The 14821-nt window shown below is 41.9% G+C and overlaps 1 protein-coding gene across 2 annotated transcripts in view; it reads right to left on the reverse strand.

Annotated features, from left to right (window-relative positions):
* Positions 1 to 14492, reverse strand: part of PHAF1 (phagosome assembly factor 1) — a 34719-nt gene extending 20227 nt beyond the window's left edge. For both annotated transcript variants that reach the window (XR_004419039.2, XM_033069692.2), the window contains exons 1-6: positions 14435 to 14492; positions 13933 to 14060; positions 9173 to 9255; positions 5283 to 5366; positions 663 to 706; positions 306 to 385 (exon numbers count right to left, since the gene is read on the reverse strand). Coding sequence is in view for 1 of the 2 variants with exons in the window: in XM_033069692.2 (XP_032925583.1) it covers positions 306 to 385; positions 663 to 706; positions 5283 to 5366; positions 9173 to 9255; positions 13933 to 13996 (355 nt within the window). In the remaining variant the exon portion in view is untranslated. The remainder of the gene's footprint in view (positions 1 to 305; positions 386 to 662; positions 707 to 5282; positions 5367 to 9172; positions 9256 to 13932; positions 14061 to 14434) is intronic.
* Between the last annotated feature and the right edge of the window lie 329 nt (positions 14493 to 14821).

Raw genomic sequence — 14821 nt, forward strand, 5'->3', positions numbered from 1 at the left:
AACAACAAAGCTCACAGCTCTCTGGCACTGGCAGCTCAAAACAATCATTAATGGCATCTGAATGCACCACTCAGTGCCACTGACTCTCTGCCTCACCATTTCACTTTTTTAAAAGAGTCACAACTGAACTGACAATACATTTTACATGAGTTCCCAGCTGTTAGGAAATGACCATTCTGGAACACAGCTCCAGATCGTATGACAACAGAACTGCCTACACACTGCTCTAGGCAGACATACTGGAAAGGTTTCCTAGAAAGAAGACTGTCAGGCTAGGTATGCTTCTCAGAAAGCTTTTGGCTTACCTCCTGGATGTGTTGCTCCAAATGACTGATCAATTTGTTCTATGGTTGGAGCAATTGCCTGAGAGTTAAAATGGACACCACTGAAAAAGAAAACAATTAGTCTGCCTGAAGGAAACCAAACAGATGCTACAAGCATTTACTGATGGCAATACCACATCTAAATTGTAAGAAGTTTGCAGTTTACTCTTCAGTTTTGGAGATTTAACTGAGCATCATGTTCAAGAAAGGATGATAACGTACACTCCTTTATGACAACTAATTTTTATTTTAAAATGAATAATTGAAAATATTAATTAAAGACTTTAAAAAAATAGTAAGACCAGCCAAGAGGAATCATGGAGGTCTTAAATCACTTACCAATATTTTAACTTCACCTTAGTCAAGTCATAAACTTCAATCACCTGAAACACAGTAAACAGAAACATTGCCATAGTTCAGAGACTTGCAAATCATTACAGAGGTAAATTCTTATCAAAAGGCAAGACTAGCTAGTGCTGCTTGCTCCCCTTCTTACAGAACTCTGCCAAGATAAACCAGTGTCAGAGATCATAGTTCAAAAACTGACTCAGCAACTGCACATCTGAAATAAGGACTCAACAACTCTGGGTTCAGGAGAGAACCCCCATACCCCATGTACATCAGTACTGCCTGCAGGAAGAAATACTGTCACTGACACAGCAGATCTTGATTTCTACAAGGTTTACTCTTAAATTCAAAGGAAAGTAACAGCAAGTATGAGCTAATTAGGGAATGCTCTGATGAATATCAATGGGCTATTCCTCAGGTTGCTCCTATTGAAGAACGGCTGTGCAGGGAACTAAAGTCCTAACACTGACCACACTGCTGTAACTTTCCAGCTGTTCCAAAGGAAAACATGAACACAGCAAGACTTAGCAGTAATACCCCATTTCAATTATACGTAAGATATCTTGCAACCTTGCCAAGCATTACAGAAGACAATCAGAAGAGCAGCCCACAAGGAATCAGGGCAAGCCATAATACCCAGTTCTGATATTCAGTAAATGTTTTAAACCTTACTGAACATTCCAAGGAGCTTTCCTCTCTGCAGAAAATTAGACACAGATCCTTTGTTCTGACTACATGACTGCAAACACATATCTGAGACTGATGTCATATGACTTTTATGACTGCCACTGGATTTTGAGGTTATACTGTGTCTTTGATTTTTGGCAAGTAGTCATGGACAAACACAAGCTCCTTCCACTCTACATACATGTTCCTGTGTCAGCAGGAAAAGAAAACACATACAGCTCACAGCCACTGTAAAGCAAAGGTAAAACATGTTTTTTGTTTTGTATAATCCTCCAACAAATCACTGGCAGATACTGACAGGACACAGTCTTCAGCAAGAGAATAAAGCAGAATTTCCCAGGGAGCTTGCTACCAAGTGTGGCTTTAAAGCCTAAAAATATCACCAGCTGAGAAGGAAGTCTTGGTTTTGGGAGATGCCCAGCAAATAACCCTAAATAAAACAACTTGCAATGCTTAAACCACTACCTCTGTATATATTTAGAAAAAAAAAGTCAACATTTAATGGCATTTCAAAATATAAGCAACAAGTAGGGCACAAAGCAAGCAACAAATTAACATTTTGGCAGAACCAGCAAGAGAACAAACATTTTTCTTGTTAATAAAATGCACTTGGTATTATGTTTCCTGGAAAAACCTAGTTATCTAGTATTTTAATTCAAGTGCAGTTGACCTGTCCAGATTTCCTTTACTTTAAAGCCTATTAAAAAACAAAGACTACTTTTATGAAAAGCTAGAACTGATTTTACTTTTTTTTTTTAGTGCTCTTGCACATCTTTTCCCTCCACAAAATTTTTTCTGAAAATAGAGAGAACCAGCCCCACCCCAGATCCTGTTTTGCAGCCACTACTGCGTGCACTGGGCACCCTCCTGAAGTTCTGCTGAAACTGCACAGTGCAAGACAAAAGGATGAGCTGAACAACCAGGAGCAGTGCACAAAGAATTGCACTGGCACAAATGTGGTTCCCCCCAAGACAAACAGCAGCCAGTAGGCACCAGTTTGCCAACAGCCCTCTTCCCATGACTCAAACAGATCAACTCAGGTCAACATTTCTTTTTACCAACAGAGGAATAAACAAGTGCACTTAGCAAAAATTAATGGCAGTCAAAGGATCTCAAGTCATGAAAGCCATAATGAAGAACAGGCCAGAGCACTCGGAAAAAAAATTATTTTCTAAATTATAGCAGCTACACTGACAAAGGATCAGTGTGATTCTAGGTGGAGAGAACATAAACTGAAAAGATCAAGGACTGTTCAGCAATGGGTTTACTACACAGTCAGAAGATAGTTGCCTTAAATGAGTAAAAGCTGATGTTTCCTCATACTCACTCTTTTGATAATCACTAAGATTATAGAAGTGTTCAGATGTCTATTACCAGCAATAACAGACCAATGCTGTGAAACTCAACTCTTCCTCCACCTCAGAGGGAGCACACATGAGAGACCTTAATGCTAAAATTGCTTTCAGAACCTGGTCCTGGCTCTACCAATTCACATCAGCAACATCCCCTGCAATGCTCTGGCTACTGAAGGTGAATCTTTCCCCCTTGTCCCTGAACAAAGGGAGGAAATTTCTCAGGAATATTGCTGACTTTATTCCTGCACCAGCTTCCTTGGAATTGCCAAGATTTTCCATCTTAGTTGCCTGTATTTCAATCTCTTAAACAGTCATATTTACTAGCAAGTGTGTATTATTAAAAAAAAAAACCCACACAAAGAGAATAAAGGCCTCCAGATTTTTCCAATTTTGCTGCTGCTGAGCAACACTGAAAACACAGTCACACCATCATAAAAACAGGCACCACTTACTTTACACCTACTGTATCCTTTAACAAGTCCTGTTGCTCACTTCTGAACTGATCCCATTGAATTTCTTCTAGCAAGCTGTCTGAACACTTTTATTACAAGTGTAAGTTCTCATAGCACTGTATGCATTTACACAGTTTGACTATTCATAGTTCAAACAAACAGAAGTATCACTAGACCACTGAAACACAACAAAACAGAAGAGATTGGTTTTCCTGTGCTTTTTTTAATTTTTGAAACAAACCTAGAAACACATACCAGAGGAGCTTGAGATTTCTATTTTTTCTTTAAAACTAGTTTTTAAATACAGAAAAGCAAGAAAAGAAAGGCAAGAAATAGAGAAAGGCAAGAAAAGCTCTGGCTTGGTTCTTAGCACACTGGGTGTGACAAAATCAGACCCTCAGAAACTGGAGCTGAAGAGACAAGGCAGACACTACTTACAGCACCTCAAAAACTACAGGATTGCAACATTCCCCAAAAAAGTCACTCAGTAAACCATGTACTTGAAATGATTATGCCAATTTTGAATTCAATCTTCTGCAGAATTACATACAGTTAAAAAGATTTTGTACAGTTGACAAAGAATTTTCAAGATATTATCTTAAAAACTGTAAATCCACATACACAGTTCAAGTAAATTCAAAACTTGTCAAAACCAAGAATATCTTTATTATTGAATGACTTCATGAACAGAAATTACCATAAGGCAATTACAAACAAATCTGGGGAAAAAAGTGCTCAGTTGTCCCTCAGATGAGCTCAATCTGAACTGAAAATTTTCTTTTAAATGTGCATTTTTATAGTTAATATTAATTTTTTTCAGAAAAATACAAGCATACCATGGTGTCACAGGCTATTCTTAGAGAAATAAGGACTTCCAACAACTAATCTGGGTTGCTATTCAACAATTTAATATATATATGAAGTACACAAAGAGCTTGAGATTCAGCTGACAGCACATGCTTCTCTCCTACAGTAATTTTTGGGATAAAGCAGTGGTTGAACTTTGGAGAATGGCGTTTTTCTGCTGTTTTTATTTTAGATGTGAGAAAAGGGCAGAGGGCTCCACCTACCACTGTTCCAAACCCTGCAAGTATGGATGTGAGCACCATATTCCAGATTTACCTAAACTGTAAACATTCCATTTTTTAGTATCACATTTAACACCACACTTCTGCTTTCAAATGTCAAGCAGCACAGAAGTTAGAGCAGTTCCCAATTAGCCAAATCAACACCTAAACACTTCTGTCACAGAGAAATTTGCACCCACCAGGTGAGAAGCAAATTGTTCAGCACAGCTGGTCTGGCTGAAAGGACCACTCTGAATAAGAAGTTACACCCAGATATTTTAAAGGCTTCCGTAAAGAGGTTTTCAAAATTTTGTAGTCATACCTCTAGAGCCCCACAGTTGCCCACTTTGTATGGATAAAAAAATACCACTTCCATTACAGATACTTTGCAAGGATAAATGACATGAGAAGGCACTGACCAGCCTGCCTTTTATTTTGCATACTAACTACACTAAGTATCCTTAAGAGCTGCAGATCAACTTGGTCATCTAAAAGCACAGAAGACATCAATTGCAAGAATCAAAACTCATCCAGAACAAACTGAACTCAGTGCAGCAGCCAGCTGCTCACAAGAGGCCTGGATGTGGCTTTCTGGGGAGAATCACACACTCACACCCACACAAGTACTCTGCAAAGCTAGCTTAAATGAAAACTATGAATGGGAGGAAGTTTAACTTCATAAATAAAATGGCAGCACAGATAAAGGAACAGAAAACAACAGTCTGGTTTGCATTAATGATGATCTGATTTCAAACCCAAGGCATAGCTTTAGTAAGGGCCTTGTGCACTTCCTGCGCCACTCAAGACAAGATGAGCAAGTGACTGCACCATGACTCCTGTGGCACTTGTACATCCCCAGAACAGAGGTAAGGTGCCTCACTTCCATGAACAAAGATTTTAATCCCAAACTGAAGAAATGCAGCTCCTAATCACAAGAGAGCACTCTACATAAGACAAATTAAATGTCTAAAGGAGCCACATACTTATGCTAAGTGTCAATACATCCCAGGGGTTTGCTGTGCACTATCTGTTTGCAGGGTGTTTTATTACCTTAAGTCTCTGATTGAAAGCATCAAACAGCAGTTTGATTCCATCCTGAGTCAGGTTAAGGATGAGGTCATGGCTAAGAGGTGACTGCAAAACAAACAAACAAAAAAAAAAGCTGTTAGTTCTCTAATTTCAAGACTTCTTTGTTAAGATATACATCACTGTAAAAGTACAAATTGGTTACTTTAGAAAAACAAAACTATCTCAGAAAACAATCACTTGTTCAATGAGTAAGCATAGTTAAAATACATTTGGCCAAACCTCTCAACCCCTTCAGTTTTGTTATGAAAAGAACTAGAAGTGCCTGTGTAATATCTGTGCCCTGCAAAAACTTTTAAAAGGAGTTACTGTAAGTGGGGGGAAAAAACAAAAAAAAAAACAAAACTCAAAACAATGTAACCCTCAACATCATTTAAAAAAAAAAAAGGAAAAAAAAGAAAAAAATCAACCACACAACCAAAACAGAAACCAAGAAAACCCCACCCCAAAAATTAACATTCCCAGTTTAGCATCAGAGACACCACCTAGGGACAGCCTCTGTTGCATTCCTGGTGCACAAAAATACCAAGTCTCACATCAGAACCAAGCATGTGCTTGACAAAGAGATGGCTTTCCACTTCAAAAATCCAACTGCCACAGTCTTTTTTAGGCCTCAAAAGGATGGCTTCAGACTCTGATGTTGTGAATTTAGGTTTCCTTAGTTACTGTGAATCATAACAACTAAAGGCTTAATTTGCAGTCTGCTGGAGTCAATAGGAGACATTCCACTGGCTTTCCTGGTGTCTGTATAGGCTCTATGCCCTCTCAGTCTGCTGGGCCACTGGGGAAGCTGCTCTCTGCTCCACCAGTACAATCCACACAGACACAGTCCCTTGGCCCCAGTTCAGCTTTTTGATCATGTACCATCTAAAGCACACTTGCTTCAAAATGCTCTATCCCCCCACAGCTGTCTCCTCAGAGAGAAAAAAAAGGTTCAATGGCAGGCAGGCAGCAAGATTCATGCCTGAGAACTGCACCAGGCAGTTTTCTAGCAAAAGACAGAATGGGGATGGACAACTGAGGCAAATAAAGGCATCTAAAGTGCAGCCACACCATGCAGCCCTTTCATGAATTAAGCATAAGCTATCTTACTTTGTTCTATTGAGAGGAGCTCTGTGGTTTGACTGCCAAAAGCCCAATTCTCATCCTCAATTTTTTCACATCAGCATTGTCTTCTAGCCTTAATTCTTTCTGAGCATTTTCATGTGCATGTTCCACCCCTTCCCAAACCATACAGCCAAGTAATCAGATGTTAAACTTCACATCACTAGGTCAAAACAAGCCATGGGGCTTTCCATCCCCTGTGATGGAGCTCTCCTGTTCCTCTGGATCACTGCAGTAGTTTTTCCTGAAGTTGGTCCAGTTTGAGCTCATCCTTCCTGAACACCAGTGATATGGTGTCAACTCTTTCCTAAATGAAGCTTTCACAACATTTCACACAATGCCATCAATACCTCACTCTTCTGACAAGCTTTGATGGCTCTGTGTAGTTCTGCTGCAATGCTGCTTCAGTTCTATCAGCTAGAGATAAAAACACCTAATGTTGATTGTGACAGTAATTTTCTAATCCTTATACATCTAATTTAGAAAGGGTACAGATAAAGAAAACAAATACACCATCAGAGTTGTTCTGCTATGGGATATGTTCTGCATTTAATTAGTTTCTAAACAGTTTTCATAAGGTTACTCCCAAATTGGGAGCACCACAAGTACTTTTGAGTGGGTAGAAAATAACCCCCAAACATCTGAGGAAAAGCCAGATAACAGTCCAGCAAACAGCTTCTGTTCTATTTGGCATATTTTCTAATGGAAAGATTCAAGGACACAAATTTAGTTCATACAACTTTTAATACACAAAGCAGAACCTCAAGTATGAAAGATGATGCCAAGAAGCAACAGGAGAGATCTTCCTGAAGGAAGCAGCACAGATGTGCAGTTCTATTGCTAATCTACTTAAAGAGGCAGGAAAAACTTATCCCTGAACAATCCCATCAACTAAAAATCCAGTGGAAGAAGCTCAGGAAAACAAAGGCAATTAATACCCCACTTAAACTGACCAAAAATGAGTTAAAATTCTTTTATTCACAGAAAAGGATTCATCAAGCCTTTTTGGCACAGTTTGGGCATCCCATTTATGTCAAGTTAAAGAGAGCACCATGGGCAGATCTAATTGCATTTAATTGCCATATAAATTTTTGAAAGGAAATACTCACTGCTGGAGTTCCAGGATCAGAAATTCAGTGCCTTAGACACAACAGCTTTAAACATTTGATCACCATGCTCAAAGGCATTATTTTACAAAGCAAAGAGGAAAAACATGAAGGCTGCTCAGGTACAGTTTTGCTAGATAAAAGTTACACATGGCAAAGTTAATTTAAAGCTTTGAACCTTCTAAAAACGGAGCTCTTTGTGCTCAGCTGCTAATGAAATGCATGACACTCTGCATGAGGGTGAGGACAGAGCCAGACAGTCAAATACAGGCCCTGAGTGGTGTGTGAAAAAAAACATCAGGCACTGAATTGCAATAATATATGGAAAAAAAAAATGATCAGAATTATTCCAGAAAGTTGTGAAGAACTTTTTGTTAGACTATGCAGATGCTAAAACATCTTTACATTTATTACATTTTGGGGAACAAAAACCAAACCACTAAACCTGCCCTCTGCAGCCAGAACAGAAGTTCAATGTATACACAGTCAAGAACAATATAACTCTTCAAGAGGTGTAAAAAACCAAGGAGCGGTACACCTCTGCTTACTAGCACTGAACCACTAATCCTTCTGTGATTCTACAGTCTGAGTGGAACAGGAATCTGATAATTTAGTTAAATAACTCTAGAAATAACTCAAGTGCACTGTGGTAAGAAAAGCTAAAAACCTGCAAAGAATACAAAACACAAGGAATGTGTTCTCTGCCAGACGGATGCTCCCATGCATTAATCACAAGGAGCCACATTTGCAATTCAGACATCATAAAATCCATAAATCCACATAAAGTGAAAAAAGATTTAATAACATGAAATATGTATCCAGCAGTGAACACCAGAGTCAAGGTTGTTCTGAGCCATTCAGTATTCACTGCAAACGCACGAGGCCTGAATCCTTATTTTGATACAAACTAACATTGCACAGACTCTGCCTTTTCCCTGATGCAAAGCTGTAATTTGCAACATATGAATATCATCTTCTTATTAATGTGCAGTGCACATAAAACATCTGGAGAGTCCTTTGAGACATTTGAGACTCCTTTGTCCTATCTCCCTTTACACTTCCACCAGAATAACACATTTTACTTGCTCTAGCAAAAGGATTTTACTTCTAGTCCCCTTTTTGATGAAAGTCAAGCATATCAGGAACTCTATGCTGAGTTATGAAGAATGATTAAAACATTTATAGCTGGCTTAAATCACTGCACACACTTTCTGCAGACAAACTTGCAGATGCAGAGAAAAGGTATGGAAGGTTTCTTGTGGGGTTCATCACCACTGGACCAAACAAAAAGCAGAAAGTAATGAGTGATTCAGCTCTTTCAATTGCACCACTTCACAATGATAAAGTAAATAGACTAGAATTAAATGTCCAGCTAATTACATAACATTTCACTTCTTAAAGGCAAAACAATGCCATGCCTCTACTGCATATAAAAACTGAAAGCTGTTAAATCACTGTACTGCTGTGCTGAGGATTATTACATCTGACATGAAACTTAGAAAAGCTGCATCTCTCATGTGGTGACAATAATTTGGTGTAGTTCCATTTCAAGCAGCCCCACAACTCACACAATGTGTACATGAGCACAAAGCATCTCTCAATTCACCATGAGTGCCTTTTCTGGCCAGCCCATGCACTACTCACCTGCTCACTGTAGAGAACCTGGACGTTTTTGATAATGCGACAGTGTTTCTGAAGAATTGCTACAGCCTGAGCCAACGGCATTCCTGCAAATAAAAAAGGTGCATTTCTTCAGTGCAGAGACCAGCTAGCAAAGATTTTTAACAGCAAGGTTACACATGAGGTAACCAAACCACCATCAGCAAACACCGAGTTACAACAGAAAGGTATGTGGTCAACAAACAAGCTGACTTGAGTCACGGTATCAGCACACACTGGTGTTTGGAAACAGGAAAGTCATTGTTTATCTACCAGTTGTTGGGCATATATGAAAAAAGTACCTCTAGACACAAAATTACACAGCAAAGTACAAGCAGAAAAAAGCAAAGAGTTTGCCACAGCCTGTGCATAGAATTTTCTGCTTTTTGGGGTCATCAGTCCAATGACTGGTAAAACCACCCATATCAAACTCCACTACAGCAGGCCAGAGCAGTCCCAGCCACACTCAGGCTCCTGAAACACTTTTCCATTAAGGTTGATGAAGTACTGGGTATTCATACCAGACACCCACAAAGGCTAAGAGAGCAATGATTCTCCTTAGACCTAAGAGGCCACATTAGCTGCTGTGTCAAGGAAGAAACTTTATCTTCTCAGTTTAGACAAGATATACATACTAAAAATTTGGTTCAATTGAGGCAATGCACTTATAGTCACTCAGTCCCTCACACAATTTCAAGGGCTTTTTTCTTTTCCTTAGTGTATATCTTATCTTTAAAACCATAAATTTTTGAAAGCAGAATGGAACAGCTGATTCTGCAGAAAAAATAGCATCACACCATCTCATCATTTATCACACTAAAAACCTTTGTTGCCTTTCCAAATGAAATGTGATCACATTCCTAGATTCAAGGCAGGCATTTATAAAGAGAGGCTATGAGCTCATAATTGTGAAGTTTTATTTTCCTACTAACTAATCTGAATTGACTTGCAGCAGTTATCTGATATTTTATTTCCATTCCTTGCTCTGTCCTTTTCTATTTCTAGTTTTTAAATATTAAGAAAGTTGGGCTGATTAGGGATAATTTACCTCAGAACCTACACTTTTATTACATTCAAAACTTTCAGTTACTTGCTACACTTCTCAAACTCAGACAGTATGTCATGTTTTAAAGCACCTTTTAGACATTAACTACAGTATCAAAGTGAGAAATCTCTCTTTCCATATATATCTATTTATAACATGCACACCTAGCTCACCATGGGTACTGCTTTAAAGTAATAATGGCATACACTAAAAAAACCCCAAAAAATATAATTCTCATTGTAGTGTCCATATATTACAGCCCTGCTGAAATGAGGAAATCAAGTTTTGGCAAAACAGATGTAGAGATTAGAACTGCAGTAATTCAATTTCCAAATACCATATACAACATGTCTGCAAAACTGGTTTTCACCCTAGCCCATAATCTTGGGGACAATTTGGTTTGCAGCTAGAAATTATACATCAGTAGATGATATTAAGTAAAAAAAGAAGAGTTATTATTTTAATAATGGTAATGAAATTAAAATGCAGAGCCACACAATAAAGCAGCACTGTTTCCTATTATCTAGGAAATAGCAGTTGCCTTGTAGTCTAGGCAGCAGAGTTTGAAGACTACAGTTATTATGTATTAGGTAATATTTTCAAAATGGAACAGAAACATGAATAGCAGCAAGAAGCGAAGATCAAAGATGCTGCTGTAGAAGTTCCACATTTCTCAACCTAGTAAAAAGTATGAATCCAGAAAAAAATGTAAGGTTGATTGAAGAGTATAAAACCCATGTCCTAAGTCAGTATCCATAAAAGACTTGCAGAGCTAAGACCATGAGCTCATTTAGAAAATAAAGCAGTGGCACAGGCTGCAGCCCAGCCAGCACAGCTGCCAGGGCCCATACGCTGGTGGTGCCAGCCAGGGAGGATTCAGTCAAAAGCACCCGGTCCAAGGAGTGCAGGAACACTGAGCTGGGGCTGTAGTTTGATGTAAACTGATGCAATCCTGGGCTGGTAAGTGTGCAAACAGATGGCTCATGTGACTCTCTTACTCACAGCTTTCTCAGGCTGCAAGTAAATGGACATGGATTGGCTTGGTTCAGTTTTCAGTAACTGAGAATCGAACTGATTGGGCCATGCAGCTGCTTAGCAGAGCTACAATGAGCAACCCAAATTCTGCAGGAACACTTTACAGGACCCAAAATATGTTCAACAGCCAGTATCCTCCCTTTGCCTCCATTTGCAGAAAGTCAAAGGAAGACTAAAAAAATGGGTTATTTTTCTCCAGTCTTCCCACACACAACATCCCCTTTTTCCTCCACATTCGTCAGCCCTTGCAGTCTAAGAGGAAAACAAAGAATTCTTTTTCCCTTGCTCATCAGTCAGGGGGAATGGAGAAGCAAACATGGTTCCCAGCACATCAGACAGTCAACCAAACTGAGCCATGGCAGTGATGCCTGCAAAGACCAGTGCTAGGGCTCCTCTGCCACAGATCCTTCCCTCTTCTAAATGCTGGAGTGATACAAGCAGCACAGGACAGCTCTCTCACATGCACTGGTCAGGAACATCACAGCTTGAAGCATCAGCCTAGGCTAAGACTGTGTGGCTTGAAGGGATGGAGATAGAGAAGTGAATAAAGATTAGGAGAAAAATACAAGAAAATCTAAGATTAATCATAATGCATTAAGTAAAAATACATGAAACTTGGTAGGAAAAGAAAGTATAAAGCACAAGAGAAATGCAAGTATGCCTTAGAAATTATATATCTCAAGCACTAATAATATAGCTATAGGCACTACAGAATAAGTATTTAATTGCTCTCCTTTAAAACAACAGGAATGTAGCCCAAGAGGTGCAGTGGCACAGGTATCTAAACTCAGTCTTGGTTAAATTTTTTATGCTCTAGTCACATACTGAGTCAACACTGGAGCCAGAAACAGAATCCAAAACGTCATGTACAAAATTTTCCTGGCATTTCCCCTCAGTCATCTCCATTGTGGGCACAGTACTGGAAGCCAGAGTCAGCAGCAGTTCAGGAATACTGCCATTAGTTCTGCTAAGAGCAGAGCTAAACAAATAATGAGTAGAACAGTGCTGGCAGTGAGAATCCCATTTACACCAGCACCACCAACCCGGCTGCCACTAACACAGCTGAAGCAGCTTTGTCAGCAGGGACAATCTTCACACATCGCTGGTGCACCACAAAGTTAAGTATCCTAATACCTAGTCAGCCTCCTGCTCTGCACCAGCAGGTCATGCTAATTATATATTAGGCATATCACGTGGTGGCTATGTTTACTCCAAGAAATTCAGCTGAGTTTCCTCCCTCTCACATCTATGCATGTGTGTGTGCATGCACACAGAGATACTGTAAGATTTTAACCATGAGACTGCATTAGTAGGCTTTCCTTGGGAAAAGGAAAAACATTTTCTCTTTCCTTTTTTTGTTTTGACACAGAGAATGGAGGGGAGCTATTTATTTATGAAGACAGTCAGGGCATGCATAGAAGCTGCTTTTCCCCAGGTAAGACAGGCACTAAAGGAGGGCAGAAGGTCACACAAAGCTGAGAGCACAGAACGTTTAGGGTACAAGGAGTTCACCAAGATTTCAAAGGGTGGGACCTGAGGTGCTATAATTAGCCTCCAAAAGCCATTTAGCCCCGTCTGTAACCACTAAGTTGTACTTGACCGAAGTCACGGCAGCACAAACCCCCCTTTGTGTTTGATGGGTTTCATATAAATAACTCCAAGGCACAGCACCACTCCTTAGGTCCAACCTGGCTCAGAGCAACTGTGTAACAACGTCTTCAGGAACAGTCTGTCCCCTCGCTGTCACAGGTGACAGGAGCAGCAGCCCAAGTGTAACTCAAGTTCACTGAGGGCTGACACACAGTGCCTTGTTTACACGCACCAAACTCTTACCACCATTAACTTCTCACAGAGCTACAGCAACGATGGAAAACGGAAATAAAAGAGGCCAACACTGATATGCCACACAACCACTCAGAAAAGCTGACATCGACAGCATTTTCTGAGCATTTCAAGGACTGCCAATATCTGCTTGAAGACACAGGTCACCCAAAGAATCCACACCATCTCATTTCAACTGTACATTTAAGTGTCCTGCCCGAGCACCAGCTGGGGGAAAGCTCCTTCTCATCACAGCAAGCAGGGCAATAACTGGGAGGGAAGGACTACTCAGTGAGATGAAAAATACAAATGGTTGGGGGGGAAACACTTGTTATCTAACCCTGAGAAAATATCTCCAAAGTTTACTTTCTCCACTATTTCGCAACCCAACAGCAACACAAAGAAATTGTGAAACTCGATGCATGTTTATGAAGGGTTTGTACAGAAAAGCACAGCATTTATAGAAAGTATCAGTGCACAGTTGGAGCTGCCAACATCACCTGACACACATTCAGGTGACAATCAGCACATTCATGCTTCCTCTTTCAGGAGTTATTTAAAAGAATTATTAGTCTCCTATGGCAAGACAAAAGAAAGCAAACGAGCAGACGAAAGCACACAATCAGATAAACAAAGCCCAAGTCAGCACGCAAAAGCTGAAGATGAAATTATAAACTACAAGGAAATCGTTAAAGCTCGTACTTTAGCATTTTTAGCGACAGTAAAAGGTGAGCTTTGGCTCTCGCTCCCTTTCTCCCTCCAACTCCCCGGGAGCGCTGGGAGAGCCCTCACGGACCCGCACGGCCCCGCTGCCGCCCCGGGCCGGGGGAAGAAACACACTTACCTAAGGTGAACTCCCATTGCTCGTTCCCCAGAGACCGCTCGGGCACCACCTCCAGATCTAGCATTGGCTCAGGTAGCGCGGAGGCCGCGGGCTGGCACGGCGGGTCACCGGGTGGCTGCGCCGGACCCCTGCGGGAGGGACGCGGGAGGGAAGCGGGAGGGAAGCTCGCAGCCCGAGCCCGGCCCCGCCACCGCCCCCTGAGGGGACTCGCCGCCCCCAACCCCCGGGGGCAGCGCTGGCTCACAGTGGGGCCCCCGCGCCGGGCTGCGAGGGGGGAGGCGCGGGCTCCGCCGCTACAGCGACCGGCCGCCCCTCCCCGCCCCGCGGCCCCGCCGCCCGCGCCCCCCGCCCGCTCGCCCCACCCGGTCCCGGAGCGCGGGCGGCGCGGCCCCGACGGGGCGGGGGAAGCGGCCGCGGCCCCGCCGCTCGTCCCGGCGGCCCCGGGCCGGCCTGAGGGGCCGGGGGGGCTCCGACCCCCCCCGCGCCGCGGGTCGCGACTCACCTCACTTGCGGCTGCTGAAAAAGTGCTTTGCAGCTGTCGTCAGGCGCGCCCGCGCGCGGGCGGGGCAGGGGCGGGGCCGGGCCGTGCGCCCCGCCCTCCGGCCGTGGGCGAGCGGGGAAGGCGTCGGCTTGGGGAGGGGGAGACGCGGGTTCGAGTCCAACCCGGTTACTGTAGGTTCAGACCTACAGCAACAGCTCCAGTTACACCCGACACGATAACCTCGGGATTCAAAACAAAATAACCAGCCGAACCACAACCCAGGGCCATCCAGTTTTTCCAGTTGAAAGGCCAGAGTGAAGGAAAGAAGAGTTAAGGCGAAATTAGTCAGTGGCATGAGCGAAGTTACCGGAATGAGCTCGGGAGTGACTCAGTGAGAACAAAGGAGGA

The sequence above is a fragment of the Catharus ustulatus genome, chromosome 11 (genome assembly GCF_009819885.2).
Source record: "Catharus ustulatus isolate bCatUst1 chromosome 11, bCatUst1.pri.v2, whole genome shotgun sequence".
In the NCBI taxonomy this organism is placed as follows: domain Eukaryota; kingdom Metazoa; phylum Chordata; class Aves; order Passeriformes; family Turdidae; genus Catharus; species Catharus ustulatus.